General features: G+C 41.0%; 1 protein-coding gene across 10 annotated transcripts in view; it reads left to right on the forward strand.

Moving 5' to 3' along the window:
- FAM13A (family with sequence similarity 13 member A) overlaps positions 1 to 13,626 on the forward strand; it is a 132,760-nt gene that overhangs the window by 85,879 nt on the left and 33,255 nt on the right. For 7 of the 10 annotated variants that reach the window (XM_035543405.2, XM_035543416.2, XM_035543425.2 and 4 more), the window contains 5 exons: positions 4,071 to 4,115; positions 5,695 to 5,874; positions 8,705 to 8,888; positions 12,134 to 12,210; positions 12,917 to 12,959. In XM_035543405.2, coding sequence (XP_035399298.1) covers positions 4,071 to 4,115; positions 5,695 to 5,874; positions 8,705 to 8,888; positions 12,134 to 12,210; positions 12,917 to 12,959 — 529 coding nt within the window. The remainder of the gene's footprint in view (positions 1 to 4,070; positions 4,116 to 5,694; positions 5,875 to 8,704; positions 8,889 to 12,133; positions 12,211 to 12,916; positions 12,960 to 13,626) is intronic. The other 3 variants (XM_035543440.2, XM_035543450.2, XM_035543434.2) reach the window with 2 other exon arrangements.

Raw genomic sequence — 13,626 nt, forward strand, 5'->3', positions numbered from 1 at the left:
CTCTGCTTCAGGCAGTAGGTGTCAGTGTACACCCATCATAAAGGGCAATTCCAGCGTACATGAAAACAGCAGGAATACTGAAGAAAACAAGGCAGTTGCTTATAGTGGGATGAATTTTCTGCATAGTAAGCAAGTAGCATCAAATATACCATATTTAAAGGAAGGATAATTGGATCCGAGCTTGAAAGAGTGTGAAGATGCTGAAAAAAACTTGGAAAGCATTGTCTTCTGTGTGATGGAATATCCCAGTAAATAAACACATCTCTATTTTTAAACTCATTATTTTCACACTTTACATGATCCTTCTCTTGGGGGAATGTGTGTCAGATGAAGTGGTTGTCTTAAGACAGATCCCACATGAATCAGCAACATTGCATGTCACTGTATGCAACAGTTGTGGAGAGCAAACAGTTCTTACACAATATTGGTACCTGTGGAAAAACAAAAAAATTCCTGAGTCATGTTGGAATTCTGTATTAGGGAGGGTTCAGAAATTTCTCGCCTGAAATGTCAAGGTAATTGTCTGCTTTGCTGGAATGGCAAAATGTTAAAAGTCTGTATCTGCTGAGGCTCTCTTCTCATTGTGCTTGTCTTTATTTAAAAAGCAAAACCAAAATATTTTTGCTTCCTCAATAACGCAAATGGATTTTAAATAAATCTCAGCAATGAGTCGCCTTAGTTCCAGATTGCAAATACAGCTTATGATTTAGGCAGTTAAGTATGTCCAGCAGTTAATTCATTGACTTCACAAATGAAAACCCAATCTGGGAAAATACTATGCCAGTAAGTCAGTTTGTTCTGGTTGATTTATACTGTGCTCTTTTAATACTTGAATGCTGATAGATTTTGCTCAACAGGGCCTTGAATGGAAAAAAACAGAAGAGAGGTTTTGATGCCCAATTCAATTATTTGTTGTTGCCCAGTACAGACCAAGCAGGGTGCGAGTATTGCATGAGGTAAATCTACAGTGCCTATCTTCAAGCTTACAGGTTACTAGCTGGAGTAGCAGGGGAAATGTAATGTGCTTAAAGCTGGCAGAAAATGCAACCTTTCCATACTTGACATTGAAACAACATGGAAGAAGAGGTAATAGAAGAGGGTGTGAAATGAGACATTATTCAGAGGGGGCACATATGAAAGAGTGTGAGAGTAGCAAAATGCTTTAGTAAACAGGTCAGAAAACTTTGAGAAGTGCCAGAGATCAGACTTCCCAAAAGGAAAAGCATGAGAATCAAAATATGTTTATAGCACTTAAAACATCTTTGTGCATTGATGCAGGTTTTGTGGCTGACTCTCTGAAAGTAAAAGTCTCCAGCACTGGAAAACTCTCCTGCTGCTTTCTGTTGCAGGCAGAAGAAGGAGAACCTTTAATTTATATCAAAAGTTGACATTTCTCAGTGTGTTCTCCAGCAGCTGCATAACTTAATAATCTAGCTGTGGAGATAATTGACTCTACGTATCAGTGAAATCAAGCAGACGTGAGGAGAAAGTAATTAACCAAAGTAGAACATGATTTCACATTGTTCAGATGATTTAATGAACAAAGCAGCCATTCTGAGGCAGCTTGCTCCACAGAAGGGCATGCCAAGATGGCTCTTTTGGGCATGGCTTGCTTTGCCTGCTCTGGGAAGAATAAATCATGATACAGTATGATACAGTTGATACAGTATTAACTTACTCCCACAGGGCAGTATAGAATCATAGAATATCCCGAGTTGGAAGGGACCCACAAGGATCATCGAGTCCAACTCCTGGCACCACAAAGGTCTACCCAAAAATTCAGACCTATGACTAAGAGCACAGTCCAGAGGCTTCTTAAATTCTGACAGGCTTGGTGCCGTGACTGTATCCCTGGGGAGCCTGTTCCAGTGCGCGACAGCCCTCTCAGTGAAGAACCTCTTCCTGATATCCAGCCTGAACCTCCCCTGTCACAGCTTGACACCGTTCCCTCGGGTCCTGTCACTGGTCACTGAAGAGAACAGATCGGCGCCTGCCCCTCCCCTCCCCCTCGTGAGGAAGCTGTAGGCCGCCATGAGGTCTCCCCTCAGCCTCCTCTTTCCAGGCTGAACAGGCCAAGTGACCTCAGCTGCTCCTCGTACGTCTTCCCCTCTAGGCCCTTCACCATCTTTGCAGCCCTCCTCTGGACTCTCTGCAACAGTTTTATGTCCTTTTTGTACTGTGGTGCCCAGAACTGCACACAGTACTCAAGGTGAGGCCACACCAACGCAGAGTAGCCGTAGGATGAATTGTACCTTATAATGTGGTTTAGCCTGCTGCTTGCTTGCTAATCCATCTCCCATGAGAGACCAGATCATTTAAAAAAAAAAAAAAAAAAAGTTTCAGGCTTGGAAGAGGCCAAAGTTTATGTAGATAAGCAGGAAAGCAAATAGGGTGCTTGAAATGTGCACTTCAAGTTGTAAATCCATGCAATAGTTAATAGTCAGGGGAGTGAATATGGGAAGAAAGAGATCTTGCAATTCTTTTCTCTGTATGTAGGTTGCATGTCCATAATAATAAGCATTCATAATAATGAGTACAGCAATTTGATACTTGTTTGTGTGTCTTCCATTCATGAACTCATCTGAATGACACAGCTACTTGGGTGCTGTGTAGGTAATGTGGAATATGCTGGCAAATACGTGACTGCTTTCATGCTGTGCCACAGCTCCAGGGGACTGTGTCTGGCCTAGAGATCGGCACAGAGCGAAGGAAGGCCTGGAAGGGATGAGTGTGGTAGGGTGCACAGGTTTATCCAAACCACGGTGAATGTACTGGCTCAGCTGAAGAAAGCAGAAGTGTATGTGAGTGATATGCAGCTGGGTATTTGTGAGGAGTATTTATCTCTGTAGGCAGAGCTGAGCAGAGAGTGAGCTTGTTTTTAAACTGACCCGTAGTGATCCTTAATTTACCCTTCCCATTCTCTATTGCCTACCTTCCACCAGAAGTGACACTGAAAAGCAGTGGAGCCAGAGTAGTCATCATCTGAGTGTCACAGCTTCTTAACTGGCATTGGATCTGTACGGTCAAGTATTAAACGTTCAAGGGAAGCGAGAGAGGAAGCAGGTTATTTAAGGGAAGTTGGCTATTACTGGTTCTGCATTGAACCAGTTTGTGAGAAACTCATGAGGACTGAAAGCAGTGAACGACTGTTTTGGCAGAAAGCACGTTTTGCATTCAGCGTGTCTCATAACCTATCCACAGGGGTTCACTTTTCTGGAATTTATCAGCCAGTCACACTACTGATTCTTCTGCTGATACAGGGAGAAAGCCAAAGGAACCTTCTAGGCCTGTAATGTGTTTGCCTTAATTAATGAAGATCACAGGGGTGATGGTCATGAAGTGTCACCTTATCTGCAAAGCCGAGTCAACAGTGGAGAAGAGGGGCAAGACGGGACTTGGCTCGGCCAGACTGACTCTGGCCCTGTGTAGAGGGAGGAAAGCTGTGACAGCTGTGCAAGGCGGCACGTCAGCTTGTTCAGAAGGGTGTTAAGCAGCAAGCAATGACACTTAGAGTCATGCGAGCTCTTCAGAGCCCGAAAACAGACTGAGAGGGAGAAGGAAAAGAAGTGACCACATATTTTATTTTTAAAAATGTAAAGCATGAACATGAATGTCAGATAGCTGCAGGAGGAGAACTGTGAACAGACCATTTTTCCTTTCCTGTCACATTAATATTTAAAGTTTCTTAAATATTAAGTCCCCTTTCATATGTTTTCAAGTCAGCCTCAAAAGTCAAGATTTTTTGTGATGAGACATACAGCTGCAGAAAGCTCTTAACAAAGCAAAAACTCTGCTATATGCTGAAGTTGAAATACTTTCCATTTAGTTCCTGGCCTACTGCTAGGAAACGACAGGCAAAGTAATTCTTGAGGATATTGGCATTGTCAATATGTGCCACATCACTGTGGGAATAAAAATTCCGTAAGGGGAAAACTTGTGGCATGTGCATGCAATTGTTGTTCAGACAGCCTCACATCTTTAAATTGTTTCTTAGTGCTGCAAAGAACAAGTGTTTTGAGACATTATTGCAATATGTAGACCTAACTTTCTCCTCTTTTTCTTTTACACAGCTCCCATGTATCACAAGTCAGTAGCAACATGCCTGCTACAGGAGAGTAAGTGTCTCTTTTACTATTTTGTATGTACAATTTTGATGTCTTGAAGTTTTTAAAGTATTGCTGGTCTCTAATTTCTCCGTAAGGGTCATTCTTACACAAGCAAAAAAGACACTGTTTCCCAAACCAAAGCATCTGCAATGATTATAAATTACTTCCTCCTGAAAAATTCGCAGGTCCTTGGTTCTTTCTGTGCACTGTGCATGTGATGTTTTGGTTAGGCAGATCCTGCATATTTAGAGAAACTGTTCATGTTGTGCTCTTGCTCTTGTTTGCACCCTGTCCCGTCCCAGTGGAGAACAGGGCTTGATCCCATTACAGTAAGTGCTATGCCAGCGATAGCAGCAGAGCTGGCTCCCCTGACAGAGCTGAAAGTTTCCATAGGCTGGTGGGTTTGCAGAGCTGATTCTTGTCAATACATGAAACACAGACATGCTCGCCAAGTTAAACCATGCGTTTTTTTGCAGTTGCTAAGACCTTCTGACATTTTGGTAACTGCAGTCTCAGCAGAACTATAGCAATTTAGCAACAACTTTTGTAAATTCTCTGGAGAAGTCAGACAAGGTAAAGGTATACATACTTACAGCTACTCAGTTAAAAATTAACCAGCAAATCTTGCAAATAACATTTTTAATTATGGAAAAAGCACTACAAGTTATATAGGGGCCTTGGTCAGCTGCGTTTAGAAAAACTCATTCTTCTTTGCAAGAAACATGGATGGGGCAGGGAAATGTGTTTCCAAAAGATCTTTTAGGAGAAAAAAAAGGTGTTTTTTTTATTTAGATTTTGTCTACAAAAAGTTCCTCTGGTTAAGGAAGAAAGGAAATATTACAAGAAAATGTGAGTACCATAATGAAGCAGATTTGATCATGTTGAAAGTTCACATAGCCTCACAGCTTTAACTGATGGAACTGCAGAGGCTCCTATGCTGTCGCTTGTGTGGAAGATCTCTTAGTGCCAGTCGGCATGAGCTCTATCAAGAGAGAACATCAAGAAGTGACTGCAGGTGGTGGCACAATAACAGTGCAAAACCAGCATGAGCTCAGAACCAGATCCGTGTTTGGTCACTGAGTTAAACGTGTGGTTTTACAGTATGAGTTTACAGTGAGGTACTGTTTACACGTTCTCATCCCCCTGTGAGACAGCAGTGAATCACCTTCTTGCAGATGATCCATTGCCTTACTGAACTTGGATTGCACCATAGACTTGACCAGCGTCAGCATGTTTGGGTAGCGAAAAAGGATTTTGTCAGGGCAAGGAATGTTAAAGTGGAGGGTGAAAGTTAGACACCAAAGTTGCAGTAAATAAAAGCAGTTGTTTTACAGAAGGTTCAGGCAGCCTTAAAAATAAACAAAGGCAACATGAACTGGGAAAGCTCAGCTCTTCTGAGGAACCTGAACATCAGGTTATCTGAAGATCTTGGCTTAACTCTTTGCAAATGTCTCGGACCCTAGTACATTTTATACTGTCTTGCCATTCATAATAAAACATAACCCTCCAATACCCAGCCTTTATTGTTGCAGAGAGGGAGCTCCAGAAAATCTTTGAGCTCAATTGACCTTATTTTTCGGCTTGACAGGTATTTAGAGAAGACAATCCGCTCAGCCGTGGAGCAGCATCTCTTTGATGTTCATTGCTCAGGCGGCCAGAGTTCAGAGGACTCTGAATCGGGAACATCATCAGCCTCTTCTAATGTGTCTGCCAGGCAGAGGAGGCGACATCACAAAGAGCAGGAGGAAGCCCGGAGAAACAGAGACATGTACGATCCTGATTTCTTTGTTTTGGAAAGTATATTTGATTAAGTGTACCCTAGTTATGTCTTCTATCTAGGCACTGCTTGGTAGTTCTGATATGAACAGAAGCTTTGTTGCATCAGGTAGAGCTGTGAAATGTGGAGTTTATTAGAGCTAACTGAGTGGGCCAGAGTATGATAAGAAGTCAGCTAAAGCAGTATAGTAGAGTTCTTAATGAATTTGGAATTGTTTCATTACATCATTTGTTGTTTTAGTGGAAATCCCCAAGCAATTGGCCCTAGAGTCAGTAACTTTCTGCAAGATAAAAACATTGTTTTTAGATGCTTTTCTGAATTCAAAATGAGACCAAGTTCTCCTTTCGTATGTGTAGGTATAGCTTATAATCAGGTTTATTGAGGAGCCCTGGGAGTTCATCTGAAACTAGAAATCATCCTTTTGATTAATCAGATCCTAAGATTTTTTTATCCACCATTACACAAACATTAAACATGACTTAATGGTGATTTTCATTAAATCAAAGAGTAAAAATAATACCTATTTTTCCTTTCATACTGCTATACTTGTAGCATATCTGTGGTACAAACCACCACAGCTTTAAAAAACGCATACCCAAGACATAGCTATCTTTAGGAATTGTAACTAGAGATTTTGCAAGCCCATCATCTAATTAGTGCTTAGACATACATCTAGCTTTATACACTGTGATAATTCTTGTAAAGAATGTCTGTACTTGACTGTAGTATTGGATTGCTAGGACTTCAAGGTAGTTTCTGAAATACAGATCTAGGCTCTTATTCTTTCCTGGATGCTGAATTCCACAAATCCTATTGGATCTGCACTTTCCTATACCAAGCCACTTTTGCATAGATGCATAACCTTCAGTACCTCATCTGAATACCGTAGCTGTGCTATTTTCCAGAATGTGTCAGTTTAAAAAAATAATAATAATCCATAGCTACAAAATAAATTTTAAAAAAAGCATTTCCATAGCAAATGAAAATATGCTGTGATTATGGACTGGGAAATTAGCAGTTGCAAGTCACTCGAGTACCTGGCAGTAGCTCTGAAGTAGTTTTTCTTGTTTAGTAGCCCTGCTGACAGGCTTTGCAGGTAAGTAGGTCAGAGACTGGCTAGTGTACGTGTGTGGAAGCATATAGTACTGCAGGGGTTTTTTTCAACATTGCGTTACAGAGCTGCCTTTAGAGCGCTCTAGCCTATCTTGACGCAGTTGTTCACGTTCAGTCCCTAAAGCATGAGCCAAGGATTTATAACATAATGGAAGTTTTGAATGCTGGCTGGGGTTCAGATTGTTTTCCCTGGTTCCCGTAGGTCAGATTGCTGAAACTCCTGTGGGTGAATTGTCAAAATTCAGAATTCCTTTCAAAACCAGTAGTAGTCTTTTTTTTTTTTTTTTTTTTCCCCTCTTTGGTTGTCAGTGACTTCATCTCCTTGCCTTGTGATGGATCACAAGAGGATTTGTAATGTCACAAGATGGGACTGCAGCATTAATACAGCTAGTATTAATACAAGAGTGTTCATCACAAAAACACATACATGAACTCCTAGGCTTCGCAGACTATGTGATCTACAGACTATATATAAGTAATTGGTCTGCTCAGGGGATTATAAAAACTTACAGAAAGGGAAATGGATTATCTTAGAAGTTTGATCATAGACGTATAATACAATATACAATAGATACATCTATTTTATCTCTCTTACAGTGACCAACCCTAGAGATTTGAGATATAGAAAATCACTGGAACTTTCTCATTTTGTTTTTGATCTGAACATTTTGTCATGCTGGCACTGTCCAGATACTGCAGAGTAACTGTTTTCTTATCACACTACTACAAGTTTAGAGAAATTGTGCTGCTGCCTGTGAAAGCAGGCTTTAGAGTCACACAGCACTGCATAAGGCAGCTGCACATACAGAAGTTAGTAAATGTTCCAGTGTTGATGTCAAGTGTGAGCAGTCGTTAGCCCCTGGAGGGATAGGGTTGGTAAAGAATGAGATGCATTGTGTTTCTTCTATTTCCTTAACGTAGTGATGTGTTTTGTATGTGTCTGTTCATTATTGCACAAAGTAGAGGGAAGACTACTGAAAAGGTTGTGAAGACAAAACTGCATGCTGGTAGATCCAGCAGGATAATTGTGCAGGGAAAGATAAGCCGTATGCCAAGCTTCTGGAAAACACACACAAACCCAGCTAGCTCAGGGAGACCCAGATAGCATATCACATGATGACTTCAAGGCAGCTGTCCCATTAGCTTCCTGACACAGCAAAATAGTCTTCTGTCCTAGCAGTTGTGTTGCTGTTGCAGAGATGCATTCCCTTTTCTTATTTGGCAATTATGCAAGATAGAATCAAGCATTTGGCTGAAGCTCTTGTGTTTGAGAATGAGTAAAGAGGACTGATTATATGGTGTCATGGACCAAAGGAGATCCTTGGACCACAGCTGTGAATCAGTTTCCTAAATTAAAAGCACATGTCTCAAAGGAAAATCTGTAACATATTCTTTATAAAAATACTGCAGACAACCAGCAGCTAGTCCAGCTTCCATTTGAAGTCAATGTGATTCTCATGAATCAAGTCCCAAATGTTGACCCTGACAGCTTTCTCACTGGAGGTGTATACACCTGGCTTGCACTCCTCAATGGGATTTACTATTTCACAGAGTACGTTGTTTGCTGTACTAGGAAGAACCAGAGATACCTGTTTCATAGGGCGTAGAAAACGTTGCCGGAACTGCGCCAGTCAGCATAATACGTTTCTCTATTGCTACCATAAATGTAGCGGGAGAGTGTTTTAAACGCTGTCGCTTTTTGTTTTAGGGAAGTCATCGACAAGGAGAACATTCCCTCTGGCTTTAGCAATCTTGAAGACTGTATTCTAACTGCTCAAGAAGTAGAAAAATTACAAGACAACTCTGGATATCTTAGTGAAAGGAATAAACCGAAACGGCAGAAATCCAGCACCAAACTTTCAGAGCTTAATGACAACCAAGACAGTCCTGTGGTAAGCTGGCATACTGTACTATTTGACACCTAGTATTAGGATGGGAAAAAATCTTTTTTATTTCGGTGCACATCTGGTTCCCTCTGGTAGCCACTTACAGTAAAGGCATACACGACTCTTCTGGATTGTGGGTAACACTGGATTCTGCACTCGTAACCTTTGTAAAAGGGCATCTGAGAAGCTATTTTTCCATTATTATCCTCTTACTCCACCACAGTCATTCTTCTCTTTCCACAACTTTTTGCTTATGTCTTCTGAATTTAGAAAAATATTTTGGAAAGAGAAGAAGGATGGAATTCTTTTTCATAGTCTTTCAAAACTCTTGTGAGGAGATTGGAACCTCAGATGTAGGATCACGTGTTTATGTTGAGTTTATTATTCCTGCTAAGTTCTGAAACCGTAGGTCACAAATGACTTCTTGATAATAAGACGATAAAGGGTTTTTTATGCCTTTTTCCTACTGTCCGTGTGTTTTACTGTCATGTTTGCAGTTTGCAAAACACTTTGGAGTGCATTGGTCTAAAAGATGATCCCTCCAGGTACCTTTTACTGGGAAGGTACCATATATGTATTGCACAGCTACTAGTAACGGTGAAAGCTGTGTGAAAAGATTAGCCTTCTGAGCTATAGAGCGTCTCCTTCAGTAAACTCTATTAAGTTTGAATCTGCTCTGGGTTCCTTCTTAATGTGATGTTGTGTTGTGACTAATTTTATTTAGGTTACAAAATTGCAATGATCTTATGCTTTACCCTGTGCAGAGATCCTAGAGAGAGGCAGATTTGGCTTCCCTTTGTGATAAAGAGATGGCAAGGTGCCAAGAATTGTAGACTGTGCTTAGATTTAGCACTCAGTATTAGTGACCTACTGATACGTGATACTTCACGAAAGAGCACAGTCTGATAGCCACACTCTCACTTTGTGCCTTTGCTTGTAGCAATGGACTTTAAGACAAATGTCAGGTGCTTATTCTCTTTTTTGTGCCTCTTCTCTGTACCTGTGTAGTGTAAAGCAGCTTAAATGGAAATTTGGCTCAGGATTTGGGCAAGGAAAGACTGTCAAAAGCTTCCATTTAAGAGTGTATGTTAGGGACCTGTAAAACTTTCATACTGTCTTAAAATGTTCTTGGAGGCAATGTCCTCAAACTTACCTGTCTCCACTGGACTTTGCTCTGCCCCTCATTTTTGGATCGTTTTTGAATTTTGGAGGGACAAAGGCTGAAAGGAACATAAAAGGAACAAACTCCACATAAAGAGCACTTTGAACAAGATGACCATCCTGTGAGTGTGGTCCTTGCTGGCTTTGCTGGAAGTGTTACAGTGGGATGTCAAATGGGAACATTGTTGTGAAACAGCTTGAGAAGGACACAGTGTTACTCTACGAAGAGCAGAGACTGCTCTTTAAGCTTTCATGAATGCATTTATTTAATATTTACATTTCAGAGGCTGCCAGGAGGATGCAGTGTGTGTGGTGGCTTAGCTTTCTTTTGGCTACGTCTTTACACTTACAAATAGTAACCCAAGCTGGACTACTTACTTGGGTATAAAAGGACGTAACCTGCATTTACTAACAGTGCTTTCTCATGTAAACAAGTTTGTGATGTTGCAGCTTCTTCCTCACCTTTTTTCTATTTTAGTCTTCCTGCTCAAAGCCTGAAAGAGTATGTAGGACAGTGTGCGGAAGCTCTCCTCTTAGCTGTCTAAATGCATCTGACTCAAAAGCATAAGTCAGCTGTAGAGAAACTGTCAGTTCTGTTGGTTCCGAGCAAACCGACCAGGAAGCATTAAAAGCTTGTAACTGCACTTCAGACACACAAGTAGCCAGGTATCACTAGGACTTGAAGAATCGCATCAAGCAAGGCTGGAATGTGACGAATGTCTGAATGTGATGAATGTCTGTGGCATGAGGTTTCCTGGGCCAGGCCATGAATCACACTGTGCTCTGCTCACTTCCTTCCTCTTGGTTAAGGGGGATTTGCCCAAATACCAGGGTAGAAAAGCTCCTGGTCTTGTGCCCAAAGTGGCAACTTTCAGTTTCCTAATCTCGACCTCTGGTGTCATGTGTACTTTGTTTTATTTCTTTAAGAATTGTTGCAACAGTGCACCTAACAGTGACATCGAGGCAATTTTGAAGCTTATTTCCAATATGAAAAAACTCAGTACCAACCCAAACAGATGATGGCGTCCTTTACTTCTGCTTGCTTTTTTAATTTTTTTTGTAGATGCTGTATGATTGAGTCACAGTCAGCAGAAAGACAGTGAAACAGAAGTATTACATACAAATATAGTGTGTGTGACAGGGTTTTATTAAAAGAAAAAAGAAGTGTTCTGACTATTTCAAATTAAGGATTTGATTTTTCTGTGTATTTCACCTGCAGTAAGCTACAATGAGTGCTACTCCTTGTATGTGCAGCAAGCATGTCATACAGTTTATGTGCCCAGAGGAACAGTTCTGTGTCCCCATTCTTCAGCACCTTAAAAAAATACCAGCATAAATCAGAAAAGCACCTCTTAGCTTGCAGACCAAGAAGTCCAAGCAGGCAGAATGCTTCATTATTGACTTTGGAAACTGTTCCTGTAAGTGTGCAACCAGAGGTATAAGACCCCTATATCCATCAAAGATATATCAGAGTTTGGCTTGTCTTCACAATTCTTTCTCAGGCTCTTATCAGACAACAGCGTTCATGTTGCTGTTGATAGCCAAGTCAAATTTCAGAACAGGTTGTCATCATCAGCTGAATTTCTTGCCCTCCGTTCATATTAGCAGAGCTTAACATTACCTCTGTGCATATAGCAGTCTCTTTATACTCCTAACGTCTTCTGGCTGCCTGAGAAGAGACTATGGAAGGTTTTGGCGAAGAAGGGGGAGTATTATTGAAGATGAGCATAAGGAGTGCTGCCAGGAGGATGCTGTGAATTTTGGTACCTGCTCTTATAGGACTTTTACATATCACAGAATTGTTCTCTTGCTTAGTGTATCAGTCTGTAAAATGGGAACTGTAGGGGTACTGTGCAGCATTATTCTGCCAGGCATTTTGAAGTCATATGATGAAAGAGACAAAGGAAGCAGCGAGCAGTTATTCTTATTGCAGGTTTTTTGGTTATACATATGCAACAGGCAGTAGTCTGATTGTTGTCTTGTTTCTCAAAGTCCTGTTGGATATTTCTATATTTGATCTGTTTAATGGCCTGTAGCTTGAATCTATTTCTCTCATGTATCTTACGGCTTTAATGTTTACTGTATTACAGAGTATGGAAAGCTTTAGCTCATCCAGACCTATAGACAGAACAGGACCTGATGACATGGAAATTTTGTCTGAAGAAAGGTGATTTTATTTATTTTTTTTAAATTATATGTACATTTTATTTTCCCTTTGATTGTAGCACAGCATAAGAGATCTTCCACCACAAAGTATGAGGGTGATGTTTAATTATGCTGCAGAACAGCATTACCTGCCATGTTAGCTTCAAGTTAGAACCGTATAGAGATCCTGCTTACGTCGTGTGGGCTCTGCCCAGCACTGTATGCCACCAAGTCCCTTCTCCCAACTTATGAGGAATGGTACTGAATACACTGGTGGTTCAGGCTTGAAAAGAAGTCAGCTCTAGCTGCCTGAAACTACACACTCCACCAGGGACTGCAGAGCAACAGATGCCTGTCTCACCTGGTCTTTGGGTTGGGAGTCCAGCCTTTTGTACTTCACTATCCTGTATAGATCCACTCCACTCCCCTGATACAACACTTTCTCTCCACAACTATGTTGCTTGTTGGGAGAGGTGTATTTCTTGGATTAAAGGCACAAAATTAAATGACATCGTATTTCTCACAAATAGCTCTCGAGAAGAAGCAAAATAGGTAGCTTAGCAGCTCGAAGTGCTGCAACCCAGTGTCCCTTTATTTACTGGAGTGCATCAAGTGTGCAGCATCTAAAAACCTGTGTGTGCGGGAGTCTGTTTTGTTTTTGTTACAAGACAAGGCTGTTTTTATATTTGTAATATGTTGGTTTGTGTTTTTTTTTTTCTGTTTTGTAGCAAAGAAAGTGAAAGCGGTGAGGTTATTTTCAGGCACTCTCAGGTTGGTAATTTTTTTTCCGCATTTCAGTTTTGTGGGCTCTGAATTGGCTTGTTATTGAGTAGAAACAAGTAGCTAGGCATGTCGTTTTGTACTCCCAATGAAACGTTATTGCTTCCAGAGAAATAGCATTTGCTTTTTCTTTCCCTCTCCCCTCCTCTCTGTTTACATAATTTAGGGAGTCCCTTAACCATTGATGAGTCTGAAAGCATCTGCCTCAGTCCCTTCAATTCCCCCTTTCCAAAAAGAGGAGCATCACTGAAGTCAAGCGTTTTGGTTTGAATGCTACTGAGTTCCCTTACAATCATTGTGAGCAGGGTGTGTAACTGGTTATCTCCCAGGGTAGTAAGATAATCCCGTCTCTTTTGATAAATAATTTTGGTCTCTAAAATAATTTCAGTCTTTCATTTATGATTTCCCAGTGTCAGCTGTTATTTGAGGTACCTCTCCCTCAACTGTGCACCCATTTTAGAGGAGGACTGTAAAACAGATGTGGACAATGTCTGGTGTCTCTGACCATCTGGAGTTAACGGCAGGGCTGACAATATTTTTTAACTAGCCTTCTCACATTTTTGTGTGTGTGTGTTTGTTTTTCGGAGGGGGGATTGGCTTTTTGGTCATTGCTGGGGAGGGTTTTTTGGTTGGTTATCTTTTTTAAAGCCACTGTGCA

This window comes from Cygnus atratus, chromosome 4 (genome assembly GCF_013377495.2).
Source record: "Cygnus atratus isolate AKBS03 ecotype Queensland, Australia chromosome 4, CAtr_DNAZoo_HiC_assembly, whole genome shotgun sequence".
Taxonomy (NCBI): domain Eukaryota; kingdom Metazoa; phylum Chordata; class Aves; order Anseriformes; family Anatidae; genus Cygnus; species Cygnus atratus.